Here is a 26392-nt window from a genome sequence, read left to right on the forward strand (position 1 = left end):
TTCCATATATACTTCTTTGTTTGGATCTTACAAATAATATGAGAAAATGCTAACATGAGTGGTCTATTGGACTGGAATCTTTTAAATTTACCTTTCAGACAGATGGTTCAGACAGTCTCTGCTTCTTTGGCAAGTTTGGCATACTTTTCTGTTATTTATAGTGTAAAAAATCTAATTTACCAGTGTAATAACTTCTATGTGTTGGTTTTAGCAAATTTAAAATAAAAACTCATTAAATGGGTAAAACTTTAAAAATCACCAAGGAAAGTTTAATTGAGTTGACTAAAAATAACAATCTAAATAATTAGTAATTCTGAGAATTATAGGTTATTTGCAATTGCCAATTAGGGCTGCATTCTTTAACCCCAGGAAAACATCATACATTAAAGACATAAGAATAAACCATCACTCTTAATTTAACCTGTAGACCAGGTTAAAAATTATTGTTTTGAAAAATCTAGAAGAACTATAAAATATGCTTCAAATGCCATTAATTTTACTATAATCCCAGCAGCTTATTTGTGCATACATTTTTTATATACACCTTTTTTCTGATGTGAATTTGCAATATGAAAATAACTCTCAGGTTAACTGAAGACATTTAAAGAAATGGCCTTCTCTCAGTGCTGGCCCACTCATGTATTCTACACCAGACCCTTATGTGCCATACCATTGCACTCTACTTGAAAGTATAAATAAAAGTGTTATAACAAACAAGCAACAGACTCATCATTCATCCTAACCATTATGGATAAAAAGGAATGTTCGCTTCATTTGACCAAAAGCACTGACTACTACAAAAACAAGTGAACATAGCACAAAGAATCTCACTGAAAATATAAAACATTTTAGTAAACAGAAAAGATGGAGACTTCAGTTTATTTAACCTGAGGAAGCATTCAAAATAGATGATTACTATACCTTAAAGACCCAAAAAACTCTACCTCAAAACTCCTGGACACCATAAACAGCTACAGCAAGGTGGCAGAATACAAAAATCAACTTACAAAAATCACTAGCTTTTCTATACACTAACAACAAACAAACTGAGAAAGAATATATGGAAACAATTCCATTCACAATAGCCTCAAAAAAAAAGCAAACACTTCGGAGTAAACTTAACAAAGGATGTGAATGACCTCCACAAGGAGAACTACAAACCCCTGAAGAAAGAGATCCAGGAAGACTACAGAAGGTGGAAAGATCTCCACCTCAAAGATTGGTAGAACCAACATAATAAAAATGGCTACACTACCAAAAACAATCTACATGAATTGCATTCACTCTATATGTTGAATGCAATTCCCATCAAAATCCCAATGACTTTCATCACAGAAATTGAAAAATCTACCCTAAAGTTCATTTGGACACATAAGAGACCGCTAATAGCCAAGGCAATACTCAGCAAAAAGAGCAAATCTGGAGGTAGCACAATACCCGACTTCAAACTATATTACAAAGCAATAGCACTAAAAACAGCATGGTACTGGCACAAAAACAGACATGAAGACCAGTGGAACAGAATAGAGAACCTGGATATGAATCCACACAACTATACTCATCTTATTTTTGAAAAAGGTGCCAAAAATATAGGATGGAGAAAAGATGGCCTCTTCAACAAATGTTGCTGGGAAAAGTAGTTATCTGTCTGCAAGAAACTGAAACTAGATCCATGTTTATCACCTTGTACTAGTATCAACTCAAAATGGATCAAGGATCTTAATATCAGACCTGAAATGCTGAAGTTAGTACAGGAAAGAGCAGGGAATACACTGGAAGTAATAGGTATAGGCAAGGACTTCCTCAATAGAACCCAAGCAGCCCAGCAACTAAGAGAAAGAAGGGACAAATGGAACTTCATAAGATTAGAAAGCTTCTGCAAAACAAAAGAATTTGTTCTAAACTGAAGAGACCGCCCACAGACTAGGAGAAAATATTTGCCAGCTATATATCAAAGGACTGATAACCAGAATATAAAGGGAACTTAAGAAACTAAACTCTTCCCAAATCAATGAACCAATAAAGAAATGGGCAACTGAACTAAACAGAACCTTCTGAAAAGAAGAAATTCAAATGGCCAAAAAACAAATGAAAATATGCTCATCATCTCTAGCCATAAAAGAAATGCAAATCAAAACCACACTAAGATTCCACCTCACCCCTGTTAGAATAGTTATCATCAAAAACACCACCAAAAACGTGTTGGAAAGGATGTGGAGAAAAAGGAACCCTAGTCCACTGCTGGTGGGAATGCAAGCTATTGCAACTACTCTGGAAAAAAATTTGGAGGCTTCTTAAAAATCTACACATAGATTTGCCATATGATCCAGCAATCCCACTCCCAGGTATATACCCAACGGAATGCAACTCAGATTACCCCAAAGGTACCTGCACACCCATGTTTATTGCAGCGCTATTCACAATAGCCAAGTTATGGAAACAACCAAGATGCCCCACTACTGATGAACGGATCAAGAAAATGTGGTACTTGTACACAATGGAACTTTACTTAGCCATGAAGAATGAAATCTTGTCATCTGCAAGTAAATGGATGGAACTGGAGAACATCATTCTGAGTGAGGTTAGCCAGGCTCAGAAGACCAAAAATCATATGTTCTCTCTCATATGCGGTCTTTAGATCTAGGGCAAATGCAGCAATGTGGTTGGACTTGGATCACATGACAAAGGGAGAACACATACGGGAGATATGGGGATAGGTAAAAAATCCAAAACATGAAAGCGTTTGATGTCCCCACTCCAGAGGAACTAATACAGAAACCTTAAAGCGACAGAGGTCAACATGAGAAGGGGATCAGGAACCAGTATAAAGATCAGTTAGAGATGAATCAACCTGGGTTGTAACACATTTGTACATGGAAGCAATGCTAGGAATCTCTCTGTATAGCTCTCCTTAACTCAACTAACAAAAATGCTTTGTCTTTCTTATTATGCTTATGTCTTCTCTTCAACAAAATTAAAGATAAGGGCAGAACAGTTTCTGCCTGGAAGCAAGGTGGGGAGGGGGAAAGAGGGTGGAGGCAGGGAGTTGGGGGAGAAATGACCCAATGTATGCACATGTGAATAAATGAATTAAAAAAACTGGATGATTACTGAAAGAGTTTATGTTATTAATTGAATTTATTAATATCTGAAGTCCAGTTTTAAAGAAAAATGAAGTAGACACAGTGCATGGGATATATAAGACCCTTTATGAAGTCTTGATGTCTGAATAAGTCTGTCATTTCATTTATCTAACCACCTATTTCATGACTGTGGTCAATTGCATGTATGAGAAAACTGTAAATGTGGCCAATCAAAACTTCTGGTTTTATGCCTCTCATGAGACAGTGTCAAGCCTCTCCTGTTAAAAAGATTTACCCATGCTCATTCATAATATCAAGTGTGTATCCAGTAAGAAACCACAAATACAAAATTGGCTCATTTGTGCCCAGACTTCTTTATTAAATATGAAACCAAACCTCTGAATTCTAAGAATGGTGTTATTTCAAGAAGATAAAACATTGTTTCATCAAAACAGCATTATCCAAAAACCATTACACATGTAGTAATTATCTCTTTTGATTGTGATTTACAGTCATTCATCTATAAATATAAGGAGCATAGAAACCTACTTTGTAGAAGAGACCATTCTAAGAAAGGTAGGGGATAATGCTGTACTAAAATATATCCTGTAAGAAATGGCTAAGAGTGGATCAAAATTTACAGACCACACATGTTGAGTCCCTTCACTGGCCCATTGAAAACTAGGTGAATGAGATGAATAAGTGAGTATTTTACTCACTAATGAATGCAGGATGTCTGGAGTAAATAATAACATCTGTTTAGCAGAATGGACCAACATCACACAAAGTGGCATTGAGCTGGTGGGCTGTGGGCCATACCAACACCTGGTCTGGAGCCAAATGGCTCCAGCTTTCTGTCCAATTACTAATGGAATCAGACTGAGTTACTAGAGTTAAATTAGTCAAAGATTCCATAGCTTGCATCTACTAAATGATGTATACAACTCCCATCCACTAAGGTATTAATGAATTTTCCTCCTCAAGAAGGTTGTTAGGCCAACTACAAAGATTGGGTGGTCTTTTTAACAGAAATCAGCCTGACCTAAAGTTCTATAACACACAGTTAAAGTGGGAAGAACTTACATGCTGAGATCTTTTAAGTCTGGCCCTTATGCTACAGAGATACCCACCTAGACAAGGCCACCATATATAAAAGATTTACCTCAAAAGATAAGGTATGATATACCATTTAGAGTATTATTCTATGACATACACTGAGCCACTAATCTCTCTAACTAAATTATTTGGAAATGTGAAATTTTCCAGCCACTAAGAACCAAAGCCTCACAAGTGCCCCCAAAACAGATTCCTAAAATGTCCTTCAAGTTCACAGTGGGAATAAGACAAAGCACCAATGCTGAATGTATGTAACTCTGAGCTGTAAGGAGCTTTTTTTTTTACTTAAATATTTTTTCTTAAGCATTCACACTAAGTCTTTATAAGCATTTTGGTATTAGAAAGTTTAAAGCATTCTCATTCCGTGATTATACTTCTATGATTTAGGGGTTACTAATCTAGGTTTTAGACAGTACAAAAAAGAGTAAATAACTATGAGCTCTAGTCAGAAATCCTAATGCATTTCTCATAAAGGAAACTAAGAGATTAAGGCGTCCAATTTGAAAGAAATAGAAGTATACTCTCATTATAGACTGTGGAAATAATAACTGTTTCTGGAACACCCAAGCAAGCATAATCTACCTGGCTGGCCACTGGCCAGGTTTCCATATGCTGTACCTCAGATGAACATCTGCAGAGGTTCTTTTATGGAAAATACAAGCATTGGTGAAAGGATGAAGCCATACAGATTGAACACATGTATTCACAGAAGACAAGATAATAAAATGATTGGACATGATGTGGCAGTAAAATTTAGCTAGGGTGAACATTTAAACTAAGAGAAGTAAAAAGGCTGATGCATTTTGAGCAGCTGTGAAATAAACACGAGAGTCCCTTAGAACCAGCCAGCTGTTACCTTTTCCTGCTTTCAGTAAAAACTGCCACTGGGTTTCCCACAAGATACTTGAAGGATTAGAAGCCAACTGGAAAAAATGGCATAATGGAACATAAACCCTGGTCTTCTGATTTAAGAGGCCTTTTCTTTTCCATGATTCTTCTAAGACTGTGATCAAATACATGTTTTATGGATTTATGGTAGAGAATTTTGTGAGTAATAAACGGTTGTTTTTACTAAATATCCCGTGTATGAGACTGTAGATTGCAACTGTGTGCAACTCAGCAAAACTGTAAGATACAATAAGTCAAATGAAAATCACATTAGTCTACTGCAGTATGTTCCTATACTTAGAGCTTTGTTTTTGTTTGTTTTTAATGATTAATTCAAAGTATTAAAAAAGTACCAAAACTTTTGTGATGAATTGAGTCTTTCAGACCCAAGATAGGAGGAAGTCAGGAATATAGATCCTCATGCTTTCTCATTCAGAACTTTGTCTTTTTACTAGTGGGAAAACATTTTCTAAGCGGCTTTTGATTATGGTTTCTTTGTACTTTAAAGCTATCATGTGGTATCATTACATTGTTAAACACACACAACACACACACAAACACACACACACACACACACACACACACACACACAAACAAGAAACTCAAGGCCGATGTATTATTTCCTGTTACTGATGTAGCAACTTACCACAAATTCAGTAGATCAAAACAACACAGATTTTTTTTTTCTCCTACACCCTTGAAGGTCATTAGTCTAAAATGAACAGGCAAGGCTGAGTTGTTTCTAGAGGTTCTGAGTGAGAATCTGTCCCCCTGCATTTTTTCCAGCTTCTAGATTCTGCATGCATTCTTTAGCTCGTGTTTCCTTTCCCCAGTTTCAAAATCCATAATGTACCTCTGGCTGCCGTCTTGTAAAGACCCTCGGAATCAAGCCCATACAAATAGTTCAGGATAATCTCTTCATTTTAAGACTTAACTCCATCCTATCAGCAAAGTTCCTTCGCAGGAAAGAACCTTGCACAAAGGTAACACATTCACAGGTTCTATGGATTGGAACATGGACACCACTGGGGGACCATTGTTCTACCTTCCACAGAAAGTAAGAGCTAACATTTTCACCCTCGCAGTATATGTGATTTTCAGGGAAAAGTGAGCCCACAGACTATGATGACCAAATTCTTTTTCCTACTTTCTTAGCTCCAGAGAAGATGAACTATATTCCACAGGCCAAATCTGTCCTACAACATATATTTGAAATAGAACTTTATGAGAACACAGCAAAGTTCATTCATCTGAGTGTTGTCTGGCTTCTTTCACACTAATGTTAGCATTGCAATTATTGCAAAACAGGCTGTATATTCCACAAAGTCTATAATATTTTCTGGATGCTCCTTCAAATAAAAAGTATTCTGAAAAGGATAATTAGCTACTTTTTATTGTTAGGGTTGAATTTTATGTTCCTAAATCTGTGCAGAGATTTTCATTGACCTTAATTGAATAATCCAATAAAAGGGTATGTGATTTTTATCAATTATTATTACAGTTACTATTTGAATATCATATGTCAATGGTTATTGACAATAAGGCACAATGGCAAATACTTTATATGTATGTTCATTTGTACAAAATTCATGAGAAAGCATTAGCTCCAGTTTCCAGATGAAGAAATCAAGGCCTGAAAGGGTCAATATCACCTCGCACTAGCAAGAATGGTAAGAAGTGTAGGAGCTACACCCAAGTCTCTGTGAGCTCTAAATATGTGTTCCTAATCCCTCCACAATCCCTACTGTATGTTTTTAATTTAATTGCTATTATTTTGCCTTACAAGTACTGATTTCCTTTTGATAGTTCTAAGTCTATTTAAATTATTAAATCTGCAAGTGCACAGCAATTATGCAGCTCTTTCCTCTCTGATGCAGGATGCTATCATCAAAAATATAAAATATGGAGCTAGAATACTGTTTTAAAGGAATTCAGACTTTCAGAGCTTTATAAACTTGCCAAGTCACCTAAACTTCCTGGAACTACTTCGTCATTTCTGATACTAAATTGAGATAATATGCATGATGTCACTGTGAAAGTATTAGGGACTACACATAATTGTCCTTAGTGTGATTTATCTCAAGTACAGTGTTGTGCAGTACAAAAACGTGTGCAATGAAGTGACATTGCACTATTTGGGAAGTGCTTTCCAGAAGTGAAAAAAATTGAAAGTCATATTTTATTTATAGAATTACATGTGATGATACCTATTTTAAAAAATTTTAAAGGACACTGCAAGCCTCTACAAATCCCAACTCTCTAGCTTATTGAATTTATATGAAGATGCTATTTTAGCATTTTAATAAATATCAGAACATATCAGAAAAGCCATGTGAATGAATCAAAAAACACCCTTAGGCACTGAAATATCTACTTTTAAATGCATCTTAATTCTCCTATATAGCTTTAAAATAGGAAATTCAATGAAATTCAATTTGAAGTTGAAATTAGAGACAAATTAATGAATATGTGTATTATGTAATACTAATGTAACTTAAATCACTATTGTATAGAAATTGTTTAATATTCCTGGACATTATTTACTATGGCATTAAAGAAAATCACCTTTAAACATTTCCTATTTATACACTAGGTGGTATTCTAGAGCTTAAAAGTAGTTTAGTTAGACATTATGGGCTTACCCATCTATACTTGTCACAAGAATATAAGTAATAACTCATTTATGCTCTTTACTTCCCTGAATATATGCAGTCTCATATATTTAAATGCCTGTGTGGGATTTAAAATGGTTATATACTCTTTGCTGTTCCTCCTATTGAAAGATTAAGTCTTATTTTCTTCTTGAATTCTGGACAGCCTTAGTGATTTGCTTTAGCAATAAAATGTACAGAGGCCTTATAAATGAATTCAGTGAAGTTGAAGGGTACAAAATCAACATATAAAAATCAGCAGTGTTTCTGTTTACTAACAACAAACAAAAATCGAAAAAGAAATTTAAAAAAAACTTACAACTGTGTGTGGTGGTACATGACTGTAATCCCAGTACTCAGGAGGTTGATGGAGGGAAATTTCAAGTTCAAGGCCAGCCTGGACCACACAGTGAGTTCCAAGCCAGCCTGGGTTATATAGCAGGACACTGACTCAAAATCTTAAAGAAAAAATCTCATTTACAATAACAACTAAAAACATAAAAGACTTAGGAGTAAATTTGATGAGGAAGGTGAACGAGCTCTATACTGTAAGCTTTAAAACACTGATGAAAGAAATTGAAGAAGACAGACATAAAGAGAAAGATACCCCATGTTCATGAAATGTAAGAATTAATAATGTTAAAATAGCTATACTGGCCAAAGTGGCCTACAGATTCAATGCAATCTCTGTTAAAATATCAGTGACATTCTAAACAGAAAAAAAATCCTAAATTTTGTATGGAATCACAAAAGACCCCAAATAGTCAGAGCAATCATGAGTGAAAAGAAAGTTGGAAGTACCACACTACTTAACTTCAATAAGTAAACAAAATAGCATGGTATTGGAACAAAAATAGAAAGATATACCAGTGAAACAGAATAGAATTTCCAGAAATAAATCCATGCATTTAAATTTAACTGATTTTTGATGGAAAAGACAATGGGGAAATGACAGTCTCTTCAATCCATGGTGCTGAAAAAACTAGATAGAAGAAGGGAATTGAACCATTATCCGTATCCAAAAACAACTCAAAATCAAAATAGATTAAAGACTAAAATGCAAGACATGAAACTGTCAAACTACTAGAATGAAACAAGGGAATGTAACAGCATGTGGCTTTTTCTCTGGAATTAAATCAGTGCTGAGCAACCACACAAAAGGACATTTTTCTAAAAGTTCTCATCTCTGAGCTTAACTATAAGGGCAGGGCACTAATGCTATAGAGCTGGTGTCCTTATAAAAATATGAGATACTGGAAATTTTGCTCTCTGTATCTGTAAAGAGAAAAGGCCATGTGAGGACCATGACAAGGGGGCCATCCACCACCCAACACCAGAAACCATTCTGAAAACAACCTAATCTTGTACTTCTAGGCTCCATAATTGTGAGAAAATAGTTTTTTGCTGTTCAGCTACCAACCCTATTGCTTTTTCTTATGACATTTTGAATAAACTAAAAAAAGATGCAAACTATAATAAAGTATCATACATGAATGCTTGAAAGGAAAGCACAGTAAGAAAGAAAAAGATTGCTTTATACAAGATCATCAGCAGATTGAAGATGGCTAAAGAAATAATCACTGAACTTGAAGAAGGCCAATACAAATTACTCAAACTTAAGCTGAAAACAAGTGACAAAAAATTAACAAAACTTTGAAGTTATAGAGTCATCTCAAACATGTAAATTTGAATCCAAGAAGAGACATGATGCTGCAGAAAAATTGTGTGAAGAAGTAATGGCTGAAAACCTTTGAAAATTATGACAGAAGCCACAATCCAAATTCAGGAAATTCAGAGAATTTTGAAAAGGATAAATACACATAAATACACACACTTAGACATGTTGTATTCAAACTGTTAATAAGAAGAAAAATTTTAGAACAGAATTATAAAAGCCTACAAATGGCAGAAAATAATGGTGTCAGGTGTTTAAAGTGCAGAAAAGAAAGTAAAATTGCCATCCTAGAATTAATTCTATATCCAATGAAAAAAATCTTTCAAAAGTGATACTGTACTTACTTTAAACACAACATAAGAGGAAATCCTTCAAAGAGAAGGCTATGATACCAGACCAAAAAATTCAAAAAATTCAGTGATCAGGAAAACCTATTTTCCCAACTCCATTAGTTTAGCTGCTGCAAAGAATACACCTTATGTATTTCAGTCCTTAAGGTTAGAATTATCCTCTCAATCAGGACCTTGGACAGGACTGGAAAAGAATATAGTTGCTACTATGCTGTCATCTCAGCATCTAGCATCCTTCAACAGAGTGACTAAAATGAGCTGGTGCCTCTGTCTGGAAAGTCACTTATAAATATGGTGAATGGAAAGAGCTCCATAATAGCAATATGGGTATCTTATCATAGTTTGATATTATTAGTGACATATTTGAATAAGGCCTCTTGATTGGTCAAAAAAATCACTGAACAGTAGAATCCAAACAGGAAATTTTAAAACTAACTTTATGGCTGGGGTTGCTCAGTGAACTTCTTCAAACTGAAAGCCTTATTCATAAGGTAAGTTTTGTTCTTTACTCTAGTGTCTTGTGATATTATGAGCCTTGCTGGCTAGCATTCCCTCCTGCTTCTAAATACATCATATTGAATGGAAATTGTTTAAATTCTTATATTCCTATGATTTTACTTCCTTAAAATGTATAGACTCTGTGGTCTATAATAAACTCTGGCAAGTTATATCAGATGAGACCAAGCTAGAATGCAAGACTCGAAGAATGCAGGAGAAAAAACAAACAAACTTTATATTTGTAATTGAATTGCTCATGTAGAATATGTGGGAAAAGTAGAAGGGTATTTGTATCTCATTACAGAGGGTAACACATTATCCAAAAACAATATTCTCTAAGCTATAAGGCAAAGTTGATTGTACTATAAAAACACTTACACTTTGTATATGAGGCATATAGAATTGATACAAACAGTAGAATATATTATACTGTGTTTAAATAAATGTTTCTTACATTGTTTTCTTGCTGAATTTCTGATTTTTTTGTTTCTTCATTTATTCTCCCATTTGGAAATACCATTTTTAGAAAGTAGAGCCTACTGTTTGCAGCAACTTTGGTAATGCCTTTTAAAGCATCCAGGAAAAGAATCCTATAGGAGAACAATATGGCTATCACCTTGATCTGGGAAATCAAGGATTTGTTTAGTGTAAGTAGGAAAGCATGAGCAGGAAAATCTTTTCCAGCTGCCTACTGATTCAATTCAATTAAATATACATTCTTCCTCCACCCCATGTGCTAGCCTTGAAAGACATGGGCAGGGTTGTCACATTAAGAAGAAGGAGGATGGGGGCTCACTTACTAATTTGATCCGGTGGCCAGGAATGGTGCTGATTTCCCACGTGCACTCCTTCCTGCTTGGGTACTTGTCTGGCCAATTGGGACTGGTGATGAGGCCACTTGGACTGTGGATCTTCTGCTCACACTCGGCTGTGCCAGTAATGATAATATCAGTCAGTGTGCAAATCTAGTCCAGGATTGGGCCAGAAAATAAGCAGCCTATTTGCCCACTGCTTGGTTGAAAGATTTTCCTGCACACTGGCTACTCTTCACTCTAATCTCTGTCATCAGATCCATCTGCTTTGGCAAATATGTGGCTGAGACTAATCAGGCAGTGTTTGTTGTCTGACTCACTGGAAATTAAGTGTTTACCATGAGTCAGATAAATGCCTAAGAGAAAATGAGTTCCTTCAAACTGCTCAACCCATAAACTCAGATTTTAGTAGAGTAACAGATATTGACAACCAAGCATAGTAGTACCAGGAGTGTACAAAACATGTAATGCATTGCCACAAACAAAAATCACTGGAGATTATATCATTTAAAATTTTTTCCCTATCAACAAAAACATAACTTACAGCTAATTAGCATCATCAAAGCATTTTGTGAATCATGCATTAACATTTTCTCTCTTCCTTAGTTAATTATACACTTGAACACCTAAGCTACAATTTTAGATGCTAAAATAAAGTAACCTCTATTTCATCAAAGAAAATTAAACACTCGGGAAAAATAAATGAATAGCTACTAGCCTTGGATATATCTTCTAAACTAACTTCAAATAATATCATTTGATTGACATTAAATTTCTTTTACATTTTTCACAATGTCAGCTTAGATGAGACCATTTCATATTTAGGGAAATTCTTCATTGTATGTGGATAATATACTTGCTACACTACAGGGTTACACAAGAGTCCCATTAATTAATGTAATTGTTGTTAGTGTTGCTTCACTGTTGCATTATCCAGTAGTACATCTTCATTTTAATTGTGCCTAGTTTTCAGAGAGATTTTGATTTGCAATAGAATACAAAAAAAAAAAAGAGAGAAAGGTGAAACTCAGCTCCTATCAAAGAAATTAGGATTATGTAGCTAGATAATGGCCTTAAAAGTCTGGGCTCGGAGCTGGGTAGCTCAGTAATAGAGCACTTGTCTAGCATGCATAAGGCTTTGAGTTCAATGCCTAAGCGCTGCATTCATAATAATTATTATTATAAAAATTTCTGGATTGAGTTATGATAACGTTTTCCTAAATTCCATTATCCCTGACTGTGCCATATGAAAAATCTGCAAGGTCTGAAACAGCCTGCAGCAAAGCTAAGAGACTTGCTGCTGAACTGTACACGGTACTTGTTCTAAGACAGAGGTAAAACTCAAACCCTTTCCACAACAATGCACTATATTAAGAGCACCTGGACACCATTCTGTCTAAAAAGAAGTTTTCTATAAAGCATTAATGAAAATATTAGTTGTTTCAATGAACAGAAATATATTTGCTATCTGAGAATCCTGGGTTACAGGCATAATCTATAAAAGCTGTTTTGTTTGTTCTCTGAATTATCTTCCACGTCTGCAAGAGCAACTGGACTGTTTCCCAGCCTACAGAGTTAACAGCATATCCTACCAAGTTACATCATCTACATGAAAGTAGAGAGACAAAAATTCCTGCTTGCATATGATTTCACACAATGCCATAATCTCAAAGAAATAGAGAAAAGTCCTATTTGAATGGAACTGAATGTCAATTCAGAAAATTCTTTATGTTTCTAATATACACTTACCAAAAGTTACTATCCAGCTGTGGTGTTGGTCAGGTCCCTCCAATCTAAAAATGCTGCTGACTAAAGTTATAAAATCTTCCTTAATAATTCTCCTTTCAAAATATGCATACCTCTGATTTAAGTAGAAAACTCTACAGTAGACTCTCAAAGAAATAAGATCGGAATAATTCTCTTGCTCTCAGTTAACTCATAGTAGCAGAGGAGATGAAAATCATTGTTCTAAAAAAATCTTAAATTTTGTAAAGTTTTGGGGACAAATCTCTTGGCTACTATTGTGCTACTAGTATTTTTTTTTCTTTTTTCAGGCTAAAATTCTGACTTAAAACTTTAAATGGCACAGTATCTACCACTTACAAATGTCTTCCCTTTGGTAGGCATTTGAGTTTGATACTCCTGGTATTTAAAGGCACAGTACTTTTGTAGGACATATATGAGACATTTTGGGGAAGGACATTAAATTAAATGTAAAACATTTTTCAGAAATTAAGTTGATATAAGGATAGTGCTAGAGTCTGTTCTACAAGGACCTGAGGAAAATGTGGTGATTTGGGGACTACCAGATGGCCTCAAAGCAGTTTCTCCATCTGTTATACAAAGTCACTCTAATCCCACCCATGTGTGAAGTGCAAAACCATTGGGTAATAGGATGAGATTTCTAATGTAAACCCAAGATCTTTGAATGTTATACACAATTTCTTATTTTTATTTTTTGGCCTTTGAACACTCAACTGTGGTATTACTCATTCCTATAAATAACTCTACTTGAAAGCAGTGCTTACTCAAACCAGACGAAATTAGAGATGTTGTCAAAAAAGAGCATTCCTTTCCATACCTTCCTTACAATCATGTTTATTTTCATGCAGCACAAATCCATTTCGGCACTGACACATGTAGCTTCCCATCGTGTTGACACATTCGTGCTGACACCCACCATTATCCTTAGAGCATTCATCTTTGTCTAGCAAACAAATAAACCCCATAGTTTAATAAGTAGCTTTAAAAACAAAGAATACCAAAGGAGAATCAGTTAGTCTTAGTGAAAACTGACAAAGGGTAAACTAAGTCACAGCTTTCTCTGTTCTCTACATAAAACAAACATGAATTCAGGGTGTCTTAGTTTTACCCTTTCCTTGTTTAGCCTGGAGCCTTGGACCATGGATTGAATTTTTGAGACGTTTTGTGCTAGGGTGACAATTTGCAATCTAATTTCACTCCTATGCTGGAATAGAAGTTTTGAGGAGAAATGCGAAATCAATAATTAATCATAAACACTTATTGCCATTTTTAGAAATAAATTTAAAATTTTGAATAAAGGCAAGAAATAACATTTACAGTGAAATCCTTCAATATATTAACCATGGTGTGGAGACAGAGGCTAAACAAGTTTCCAAAAACTGTATGTAATAAGTTCAAAAAATCACTGTTATTACTGCAGTTGATTTTTTCATTAACTTTGCAGATATGCAAAACCTTAATGAATCTGGACATTTCAAAACATTCCAAGACAGAGAAAAAGGCATCATTAGGCTAACCTAGAGATGAAACTTAATTCGTACATTTTAAACAAGTCTACTCTGGCAAACCGTCAGTTTATTAGTAAAGCATCTCCTAACAGGGCTTTTAGTGTGCAAGAAGTAAAGGCTAGAACAGGAAACATGAACTCTAAGAAATAAAATTCGCTACAGGGAAGAAACCAAACTAGATTAATAGGTGTCAATCCAGTGAGAAGCAACAGCTCCCCATCCTATGGATGGCATGTCCATTTAAGTCAAACTGACAGCTTGTTCCTAACACACATATATGATGGCATATCACTCAGACATGCATCACGCCCACGCAGAGAGAACAGAAAGGACACAGTGCAGTCATATTACCAGTTAGGTTAAATTCAAATTTTACACTGTCAACTGATTTTTCTAGTGTGAACGAGTGAGCTAATTGTGGCACACCAAGTACGCTATTTTTGCTTTTTAAATCAAATCAATATTCTTCCTTTTGAGATAGTTCTAGGAAAGGTATCTTTATTAAATGATCTCCTAGCATTCTTTTTAAATGTATCAATTTTTCACTTTTAAACATTGATTACATGACAGCAGGCATGGTTACAGGCTATACTCATGCATTCAATATCAGAGTATTTCCAATGCATAAGACAATCTTATAGACTAAAAGATATATAAGAATCAGTACTTTTGTGATTTATATATTCCTTACTTATCCTTGACACTTCTATAACTTTTAACACTCACTATGGAGACTAAGCAACAACAACAACAACAAAAGAATGAAGAAAATTATTCTCGAGAAGAGTAAAAAACACCAAAATGTATTAAAAATCAAAAGTTAATAGAAAACTAGCTTTGTAAAATCAACTTTAGAGCAAGCTCATCACTGTTTTCAACCCCTGTTCCCTCAACTATATCAATAGAAAGGACTATATCTTATGAATTATGAATGACAAGAACAGAACAGATGGATGGTAAACTATACTTCCTATGGTCATTCTGTCAGCTGCATGAATTTTCTATTTCAGACAGTTCAGCAGTAAGTTATTTACATTTATTATTTTATTGTCAGAAAAAAAGCTTTCTTATGGGTGAATATAGAAATATACTTTATCTTTGTTAAATAGATAGCACAGTTTAAAAAATTTTGGTGCCACAATTACTCTGAACTTGAAACCTATTTCCCATGAAAATATTTCTACAATAATGATTTTCTGTACTGAAATATCACCTGGTATAACCTTAGTTATACTTTTACATCAACCAGGCTTTTGAGAGATATGGAAACCCAACATCTGCAAGCAAAATAGCATAGAGAAAATTAGTTCACACTTGCAATTGGCTAATAAACAGATGAACTGCTCAGGGACCAGCTAGAGCAGAGGCTGCCTGATTCATCCTTTCATGGGTACCTGCTTGGATTGCGATGGGAGAGAGATACAAAAAGTACTAAAACTCAAACATGAACACATGTATTATTGCTGAGCATTTAAATCTATAGTCATTTTATGGTGAAAATAATTCCAATTTATAAAATATTTCTAACATCTGAATGTCATTCTGATGGAAATATGATTTCACTAGTTTATATTTCTAGGTATAAGTAGTTTCAAGATTTGGTAGAACATAAGCTAACCTGTGATGAAATTGTGACATAAGCTAATTTTGAGTAAAGGGAAATAAGCTTGAAGTTAAAATCAATCATTTTTCAATAGTTTCTGTAAACAATTATTCATATTCCTACTGTGGTACAAAAACAATATTCTCAAACACTAAGAAGAAATAAAAGAAAGAGGAATGAAAAAGGACCAGGAAAAGAATAAATAGTAGAAGGAGAAAGAATTGTTATTATTTTCATGTGGTCATTATTATCTAAGTATCTATTATTTTTTACTTTCTTAGTTTTATCTGTGTTTTCTACCCTCAGTCCCACATCTGTTGTGTTCTAATTTATTCAAGGTCACATGAAAATTAAGTTAGCAATTAGGCTACTAGAATATATTTATGGATTAGTCTAAATTTTAGCTAAAATTCAAAGCTGGACTAATCAAAACAGTAACTAAAAGCAGCACAGAAACATTATCATGTCCAGAAAAGTAGTATATAAAACTGTGCCCTTTATGTCAAATAGTCATATGAAAAGAGAAAATTTCATGAACTCATTATAATGCTTTAAATTATCTAGATGTTTTATATCATGCACACAAAAAGTCATATTTTTAATTTAGTATTTTAAGTTGTCCAAGTTGTTTGAAACTACTTTTTGGATAGAAGTTAATTAACTTTTCCAATTATAGTGAATGCAATTTTGTATTTTCTATATTGATGAAGAAGAATAGCATCATAAAAGAATTCCACAAATATGTTCTAGATTTCTTATACACAGAAGTCCATCAAACTAGGAGGAAAAAACTACTACCAAATATAATTGATGTCTTCACTTTCCCTTTCTTCTTTTGGAGCACAAACTCTACAGATGTTTTAAAGCATGAAAATCCAAGGAAGAAGAAAAGGGAGGAAGACAGAGTTTTAATCATTTCTCATAGTGTCTGCATGACAAATTTAATAATTGAGATTTCTGTCAATGATTCATTTGAAATTTTCTACCATTTTCATACAGTAGACACAGATAACAAAAAATAGTTTTTATTAGTAAGGGAAACAAATGTTTTGTAGAAGAGAAGTAAAAACATTTATTTTCTGCAGGTGAAAATTACCCCCCTTCTTCGGAATGGACATATCTGTTTTCCATTCCTCTATGTTAAATGAAGAAAGTCTATTACTAGGGAAAGGAGGTGATATTTTCCCAGTAGAGGCCTGCAGTGCAGTGTACCTCTCAGATAAGCAGAGGTCATCAGCCTATGAAGAATACATACTGGATGAAATGGAAGTGTCAACCTGTAACAAGTTCTTGCAAGATTCAAAAATAAAAATTTTCTCCTTGCAGAAAGCTTCCTTGTCTGTAGGAAAAAGAAGTAAATGGTCCATGCAACAGAAAGGAAACATATGTGAATGAATATTCTCAAGCAAAATGCTCAGGACCTGAAATAAGAAGACACACACATTCATGCATGCACACATGCCCAAGGATGCACAACACGAAACTACCAAATAAATAATCACCCTCAGAAAGGGCTAATAAACTCTACTAAGAGCTACAACAGAGACAATTTTCTTTATCCATAAATGTGCAAACACTTAAATTTACATTCATATTGAAAACTTGGAGGCAGGATTCAAAATTATATAGGAGCTTTATAGTCACGTTACTATTTATAATTGATCATACTAATATTTAACATTTTATTAGAGTAATACCAGGTTGCTTTACATGGACATATATCAACAACCATTCCTTGAGAGAAACAGTGCACAAGAAGAACATCTATCAAGAAATATCTATACACAGCAAAAGGCAGACAAGATAAGGAACATGCCAGTTAAAATCACTTGAATTTACAGCTAGAGACATGGCAATTCACAAATTATTTTACATTACTCCCACATGTTAACAGTCAGAAATGAGCTCAGAGCCAGGAATTATCAGTTTCATTCCATTTTTGCAAGTGAGCAAATCACCAGGCCCATCAGTAATAGTGAGATAACATTCCCATTAAATTTATCTCTCTTCAAATTTTGTTTTCTCACTACTGCAGAAGTCTTAACTGAGTCTTTTCTTTAATACAGGACTGTGTAAAGAAGGTAGAATGCCTATGTTCACCAACCATTGTCTAAAATCATTTGTTATATTCTCAATCAGTGAATGTCATTGTGAAACTTAAATGTTAACTTCCTCATATGTTGCTGTTTTACATGCATAAAGTTCTACTAATATTTCTCTGTTTAATCCATTTAAAGAAAATGATTTTTCTGAGAAGACAGCAAACTTTGCCTCAGAATTTAAAATAAGTACATTGCATCATACATACTATGCAGAGTTGTGCAAATATACTATCACCTGAAATTAAGTTTGATTTTACCATCATGTAAATAAAGTATCATTACTAGCCTTAATAAGAAATCTCATCCAGAGACTGTTGGACTAGGTATCGTCTAGAAAATGCCCATGTCACTATATTTTTAATTCACTAGAAAAATAAATAGACACGTAACTTTATAAAATATCCAGATAGCTTTATTTTGATTTTCCCTATTTCTTCATTTGCTTTAATATTAAATAACTCTATTGCTCTTTAAATAGATCCTGGAATCCAGGTAGAGTACATCACACTTTGATTTTTGCAGAGGGGCTTAATAGAGGTTTCTGCATGAAATTCATTAATTTCCCAATTTTTAAGCAGTAACATTTTTCATGACTAATTTATCATATCTAAGTAGCAATTATATAAAAAATTTCTTAATTTTTATGATCATAGAAGTGAGAGAAGTCACTGATGTTAAGTGTTCTGCTAGTAAGTCTTGTTAAATCTGAACAGTATTTATTTTAAAATCTGAGGCTATGAACAAAAATAGCTAAAATCTGTGATTATTTTATTAGCTAATGATATTAGAAATAAAACCAAAAATACATTATTTCATTGCATATATTAAAATTTAAATATATTAGTCTTTTTGTCCTGAAATATCACAAAACTGCAATAAAATATAATTTTTGTTGTTTTTTGGAGGTACTGGGTTACTTTACAATAAAGTAACATACTTATTTAGTTTTCTGTGACAAGAATTGGAAATTAACTAACTTCAATACACTTGGCATTAATTAAGTATATTAATATTTAACTTATTAATAAGTAGATGAGTTTAAAAACTCACTTTCAAACTTAAATAGCTATATTTAAATAAGAAGAATACTCTGACTGAAATTAGAAAATACCATAATGCACCACATTCCACCTAACTCAAGCATTCTTGGTACTTGTAAATTTCAGGTCTGTACTCACACATATGCTTACCTACATGGGCAGTGTATAGACAGTCTTAGACCTAACTTTCATTAATATTTTACCATATGTAATTTTTTACAACATGGAATCACCAAACTGTCTTCATGGTGCAAAAGAGTCTGGACAATGCATTTGTTATAAGTGATTTTTAAGGTTCCTATAACTGATTTATTTTATTTTATTTTATTATTTTTTTGGTGGTACTGGGGTTTGAACTCAGGGCCTCATGCTTGCTAGGCAGGTGCTGTACCACTTGAGCCACTCCACCCCTATAACTAATTTATAAGGTTCCTATTGTGGCCCTGGGGATTAAATCCAGGGCTTCATGCATACTAATGCTTCCAGTCCCTAAAGTCATAATTTAGTCACTGGAGAGATGCATGGGGATTGCAGAGGATTGTCTAATCTGTATACTTAACTGAAGCATTTTTGTGCTTTGATATTCATTTCATTATTTTTCTATCAAAAGATCTTCTTAAGTCCTTTCTTTTTTGTTTTTTAAGTCCCACTTTTTTTCTTTTCTTTTTTGGTGGCACTGAGGTTTGAACTCAGGACTTCACACTTGCTTGGCAGGAAGGAAATAATTTAATTTTGTAAAATTAATTTCCAGGCTTTTTGAGAGGATTGTTCAGCTAGATTCAGAGTTTATAAGAGGATCAGTTTCTAAAAATCTACTACCATGTCATATATTTAATACCCAATTCTTTCAGCCTTGGTTTGTAAGACTGAGTATGTATAACAATATCTCATAAAATTAGTAGAGGCATAAATAAATTACTAATACAAAAGGAACAATATATGTGTTGATGTAAATTGATAAAATCTGTACATTTATAGAGAAATGCGTACAATTAACTAATGCATGAGCAGAATAGAGCAGGGCATTAAATAAAAATAACAGGCATATCATCAGCCAATATAAACCATAAAATTAACATACAACATTGATATTGACTTTGTGATACAAATTCATATGAATTTCATTAGAGTGTACATTTAATTGAAGAATCTCACAAAAGAATTTCTGTTGCATTTTATGGGTTGACTTCTTAATCTAAAACTCAGTAAAATGTTTTAAATAAAATATACTTTTTGGTGGCACTGAGATTTGAACTTTGGGCCTCCTACTTGTTTGGCAGGTGCTTTAGACACTTCCCCAGACCTTTTGGCTTTAATAATTTTTCCAGATAGGATCTCACCTATTTATCCCAGCCACCCAGACTCTGCTACTTCTATTTACCTCCCATGTAGTTGGGATGACAGATCTGGGCACTACCATAGCCCACTTATTGGTTGAAATGAGGTCTCAAGAACTTTTTGCCTGGCCTGGCCTTGAGCCAAGATCTTTCTGATTGCTACACTGCCAAAGAAGCTGGGATGACAGGCATGATCCACTGGGCCTGGCTAAAATAAAAATTTTCAATATTTTAAATTTGTCAGGAAAGTAAGGCATATTGCTTCAACTGATCAAGGATTTTATCATCTTTTTTTAAGAGGAAATATTTGGAAGAATGTGTCTAAATGAGAAGCCATTCTATCTTACCTTCGCCATCATACAGCAATCTGCTCTAAATGTGAACGTTTATTGCTCTGTGAAGTGCAGCTCATAAAAAATTAAAGATTTCTAAAGTTGTTTTTCCCAGATAGTGAAGATAATTTCAAAATTAAAAAATGCCTTAAAAATTGGGCATCCGAGGATCTATGCAAGTTACCTAGAGATAGAGCCATGTTCCTCTGAAAAGATCACAGCTCCTCTAGCTCATCTATCACTCCACTCTCCATCCTATCAGAGATGCGTTTGAGAGCTGTGATTAAATAGCCTAAGCTGGACTTCATAAAACAAACCTTTATTATGGATCCCACTGAGTTAAGGAAAAAAGGAAATGAGAAGAAAAAAGAAAGAAGAGGGAAATAAGAAAGAGAGAAGGACATGAATCTTTTTACATTAGCTCATAACTAAATAGATAATCAAGACAAATACTTAAAGCAAAATGATTATTCATTTATGTATTCATCCAGGGAAACTTCACTGAACCTCTCCTGTCATGGGGAATTAAAATGAATATTAAAAAATAAAGATATGACTCTCTCTTTTAAGAAGTTCCTATTTTTGCACAGTAGAAACACAGAAAGAACCAAGTAGCATAACATAAATGTTAAAATAAAGAATTTAGAAAGATTTACAGATACTTTTGATGCTAAATAGAAAGGTTTGAGCTGGATTTTGAAGTATGAAAACCAGAAGGTCAATTTAGAAGATGGAAACAAGAAAATAAAAGAAGCCTGAAAACTTGAAGTCATAAATAAACCTATGAAAATAATTCTGTGCTATGTGGAAAAAGCATTACTAACCAAATGCTCTGATTATTTAAAAAGATTTGTTGGGTTGAGGGTGTAGCTCAGTGATAGAGTGCTTGCCTAGCATGCATGAAGCCCTGAGTTCCATCCCCACCACCACAGTAATATAGAAAGATAAATAAAATGCAGCAATGTGGTTGGATTTGGATCACATGACAAAGGGAAAGCACATACAGGAGATATAGGAATAGGTAGAAAACCCAAAACATGAAAGTGTTTGATGTCCCCACTCCAGAGGAACTAATACAGAAACCTTAAAACAACAGGTTATCATGAGCAGGGGATCAGGAACGAATGTAAAGATCAGTTAGTGTTGAATCAACATGGGTCGTAACACATGGGTACACAAAAGCAATAGTAAGAGGGGGAGTGGGGCAGGGTGGAGAAATGACCCAAACAATGTATGCACATGTGAATAAATGAACAACAAAAAGTTAATTAATCAATTAATTTAAAAAATAAGATCTAGTGGAAAGATGGCAGAATCTCTATCAGCCTGAGTCCCAGAGTGACTATGGTAAGCAGAGCTCCAGCCAATCCTCTTTAGCATATAGCATCAATAAGCTATGCTGCATAGCATTACGAGTCCTTTCTAACATCATGTGACAAATGGACCAATGCACAGGATGGTGTTTGTGACCACGACAAAGAATAGAGCCAAAGAATAGAGCCAAGCGTCTTATTTAGAATAAACCAGGGGCTAAAGGGTGTGACTTGGTGATAAAGAGCTTCCCTAGTATTGCGAGGCACTGGGTTTGATCTCCAGCACCAAAATGAATAGATAAATAAAAATAAAAGAGTAAATAAAAAAATAAATAAATTTTTGAGTGGCTAAAAAGAAAAAAAAAAAACAAGGTTCCTATTGTCACTGTTTACTCCAAATTTCTGTCACCCTCATATGATATTGAAAACCTCCCTGATTTCAAGGTATTTCTTTATGGAGCATTTCCAAGAATGGGCTTTCTAAGACAAACAGAATACTCATTTTAATGACTCTTGATTTCTATGCTTAATTTTTATGTAAACTCAGTGTTGTGCTTTTAACAAAGACCCAAATAATGACACCTCAATGTGGCTGTGAAACACAGCATATCTACAGCTTACATATTTATATTCTAATAAGCGCATAGCAAATTGCTTGATTTTCAACACATGATTATATATTACACTTAAAGCATTATTAGAACTCCAAAATAATATCTTCAATGTGGATAAACTTATCTATTAAAATGGGTAACCTTTTATAAATTATGATTTTTCTATGATCATAGTAGGCCATTCAGTCACCTAAATCTATTTCCTACCATCTTTTAATAGCACCTTAATAATGATTTATTACAAATACAATTTCTTTATCTTCCCTTTTCTGGAGCAGCCATGTTCTCCATTAACAGAAATTCCCAGGAAATGAAACGTGCAATAGATGTAGTTACTCATCCAGAACCACAATATTTTAAATATGAATCTTACAAACTGCCAAGAATTTTCAGTGCATCCAAAAGGGAACACTGAAAGCTCATACTCAGTGATAATGATCTTAGACTTTACAAAACAATAATCTAATTAATAAATAAAAACTGTATCCAGTTGTTTCTCAGGTCCTGAAGATATTGACTTAACGCATTACTAATATCATTCACAAAGGGTATAGTCTGCTCTTAGATTCAGAGAATGGTCTGTGACCAAAGCAAACCAAGGATAAATGCTTTGTGACTCTGGACAGAGAGCTTAACTCCTCAGCTGACTTATCTTTCAGATAAATAGATAGAAATGACTACAACAATTCAATAAGACAGAGGGTTAAATGCCCCCAATTGTCATTGTTCAGTGTAATTTGACTATTACACTCCGTTTAACAACCTAAGCCAGACTCTTTCAAAATGAAAGATTATCATGTAATTTATTTGTATATATATTTTTAAAGAACACTGATATAAATTCTAAAAAAAAGATTATTTCTTAAGAGGATTGTATCTATGAATGCTATTTATAGAAAGTTAGCTGTTATGCTACCACGGGATTGAGCTAATTTTACAAAGTACTGCTACACAGAGAAAAGAATAAAGACTATATATCCATCTGGGCTGGAGAACAGTATCTTCTACATGTGCCCTTACATCTGTGTTATAAGAATTAAAGAATCAATATTTGTATTTATATTTCAATATTATGATTGCAATGACCAAATAAGTAAAGTGTAAAGCATGATTATAATTCAGGAAGTTTGCTTGACCAAAAATTACAGAGTGAATCTCAAATTTTCTGACTTTTTAAATTTAATCATATTTTAAAGTTAGTATTTGTTGTATTTGTTTTTTAAGAATTTTTAAATAAAGTATATAACTAAGATACCATAAGAAAGGATCCTGAACACTTTTAATATTCTGACAAAATTTATTCAATTCATAATTTTAAGTTTTAAATAAATATTAAGATGGTTCTAATGTAGGTTATGCTGTCTCTATCTGTTGGATCACTTAAAAATTTTTAAATATGTAAAATTCATAAAAATAGTTAAGTCTAGGAAAGTCTTATTAGAATAGGGTATTGAAATTCTATTTTGAATAGCATAAATCTTAAATGAATACCTAAGAAGAATTTTTAGAAGGTAATTAAATCTGGGAGAAAGGCAGGGAACAGGAACAAGGCAGCCCAGGTCCACTGTGTTTTGAGAGCATGCTTGTGTCTGATTTGGAACTCAAAGGAGCTTGTGAACCATTAACTTCAATTAACTGAAAGCCTCAGACAAATACTGGACATTGTAAATCTCATTAATTTTAAACACAGGGGTACTGAAATAAATGGACTTTGAATTAACTCAATCCAAATTACCTAATATTAAAACATAATTGGAATTCAGTTGCTTTAAGTTGCTTGCTGGCTGCAAAGACAGAAACAGTTGCTACGCTAAGGTTTATTATAATTTTATCTAGTTTTCAAAGTTTCAGAATGTTTTATAAAGAATGATTCTAAGATTGAGAAAATAAGGCAATTTCATTCATATTTCTACATGGTTTGTAAAATTTAGGATGTGTTTATCAAATTTTAGCTTTTTAAGGTAGAATTTACTTTGAATGAGTTAAATGTTACCTTTCAAACATAAATTTGCAAAATATTAAGTATATCTGATATATTATTTTAATCACATTATAATTTCCATATCTCTAGTTTTTTTTTAGTGCAATCATTTCTACAGACAAGGCAAAATATAATGTTGACATTAGCCTAATAAAAGAAGAACTATGTTACAAAATAATAAGGAAAAATGTGTTGCTAAAATGAAATTAATTTTCTAAAACAAGAAAAATCATAAAAATCTGGCAGTTTTTGGAAGTCTGATATAATTATTTCCATCCAGTTATAATGAGTAGTCATTATACGAAAACATATAATAATCATTTTCTGCTATTTCATCAGTCTTGAAAATATTACATTTTATATAAGATCTAATTATTTGGAGGAAACATTTCTTCAAGGTTTCTAGTATAAATGTTAAGATTAACATTAAGTAAAAATAACCTCTTAAGCCTGGGATAAACAGCCATGTCTATGTACCTACAAGTTATATTTAGAGAAAAAGCTGTAAAGAAAAAATAATAAACACTTAAAATCAGCCCACATTGAAATTCAGTGACATACACAAAAAAACTGTGAATAGTTATACCTGAGAAGAAATGTGCTTTGAAACCCTTCTTGGACACAGTGTTATCAGATTTGAATTCAATCCTCATATTGTTGAACTGGGAAGTGATCACTTCAGGCACTTCAGCACCACAGAAAGTGCCATGCAACTTAGACTCAGAGGAAAGACCACTCCAGATCTCTACATAATCATATTTACAAACCTAAAAAAAAAAAAAACAAAAACAAAACATGGTTATCATGGTCACCAGATTGAAGAGTACCAGATGACTGACACTTACTTTTGAAAAATGTTTATGCTTTCACCTCTGTACTACCATGGAAGTCAAACTAGAATTAACAGGTTAAGACAAAGATAAAGAAGGGTTCACCTACAGGGCAGAAGGCATGAAAGATTGATTACAGAAGAATTTTGCTGTGAAAGTCTACTGGATTGGTGCATGCAAATAAATGCTTATTGGTATGTATTAGTAGCATGTATCTTTTCTAAAGAACATAAAAAGGTGAACTGAGCTGAGTGTTTAGAAATGGTGCTGATAGGCAGAGGAAAACTAGTGGTTACTACCTTTTTATTTATTTCTTTTAAAATTGCTTTTGCATTTCAGAAGAAACTGTGAAAGTACTTGTCATGACTGTCTAGATAGTAACTACATTTAGACTATGAAACGGCACAAGCAATAGAAATAATTCCTTCCATTGTAAAAATGAGAAAGCTGAAGTTCAAATTTTTTATGCCTTCCAAAATAACACTTATGATATATGACACTGTGGTGTCTAAAGGCATAGAGGTGGTTTATTCCAGGAATGTGCCACATAAAATTACTTTCTGATAAAAAAGAAGCACCATGAGTAACTCTGAAAGTGAAAGACATGTATTTGGTCTATATATTTTTTAAGTGTTTTGCCCCTCAAAATTATTAAAACACTGTATTTCTTAATTTCTTTCTGGTGTTAGGTACTGTGAAATTAATCTGTTGGATGACCGCAGGATTACAAATTAGAATTTTTTTCAGTAGAATAGAGGCAGGAATTTATAACAAAACGAAGTAGATTCATTTGATGTATATGTAACACACTTACACCACCAAAATGGAAGAAGGAGCTAAGTGAATTGCCATACAATGTTATGGCCACTGACAGATGTTTCTCTAGGACACTTTT

The 26392-nt window shown here is 33.6% G+C and overlaps 1 protein-coding gene across 3 annotated transcripts in view; it reads right to left on the bottom strand.

The window, feature by feature from the left end:
- Tll1 (tolloid like 1) overlaps positions 1-26392 on the bottom strand; it is a 213683-nt gene that overhangs the window by 22299 nt on the left and 164992 nt on the right. For all 3 annotated transcript variants that reach the window (XM_074055035.1, XM_074055032.1, XM_074055033.1), the window contains 3 exons: positions 25254-25434; positions 13655-13780; positions 11062-11189 (listed from right to left, as the gene is read on the bottom strand). In XM_074055035.1, coding sequence (XP_073911136.1) covers positions 11062-11189; positions 13655-13780; positions 25254-25434 — 435 coding nt within the window. The remainder of the gene's footprint in view (positions 1-11061; positions 11190-13654; positions 13781-25253; positions 25435-26392) is intronic.

Source organism: Castor canadensis, chromosome 14 (assembly GCF_047511655.1).
Source record: "Castor canadensis chromosome 14, mCasCan1.hap1v2, whole genome shotgun sequence".
In the NCBI taxonomy this organism is placed as follows: Eukaryota; Metazoa; Chordata; class Mammalia; order Rodentia; family Castoridae; genus Castor; species Castor canadensis.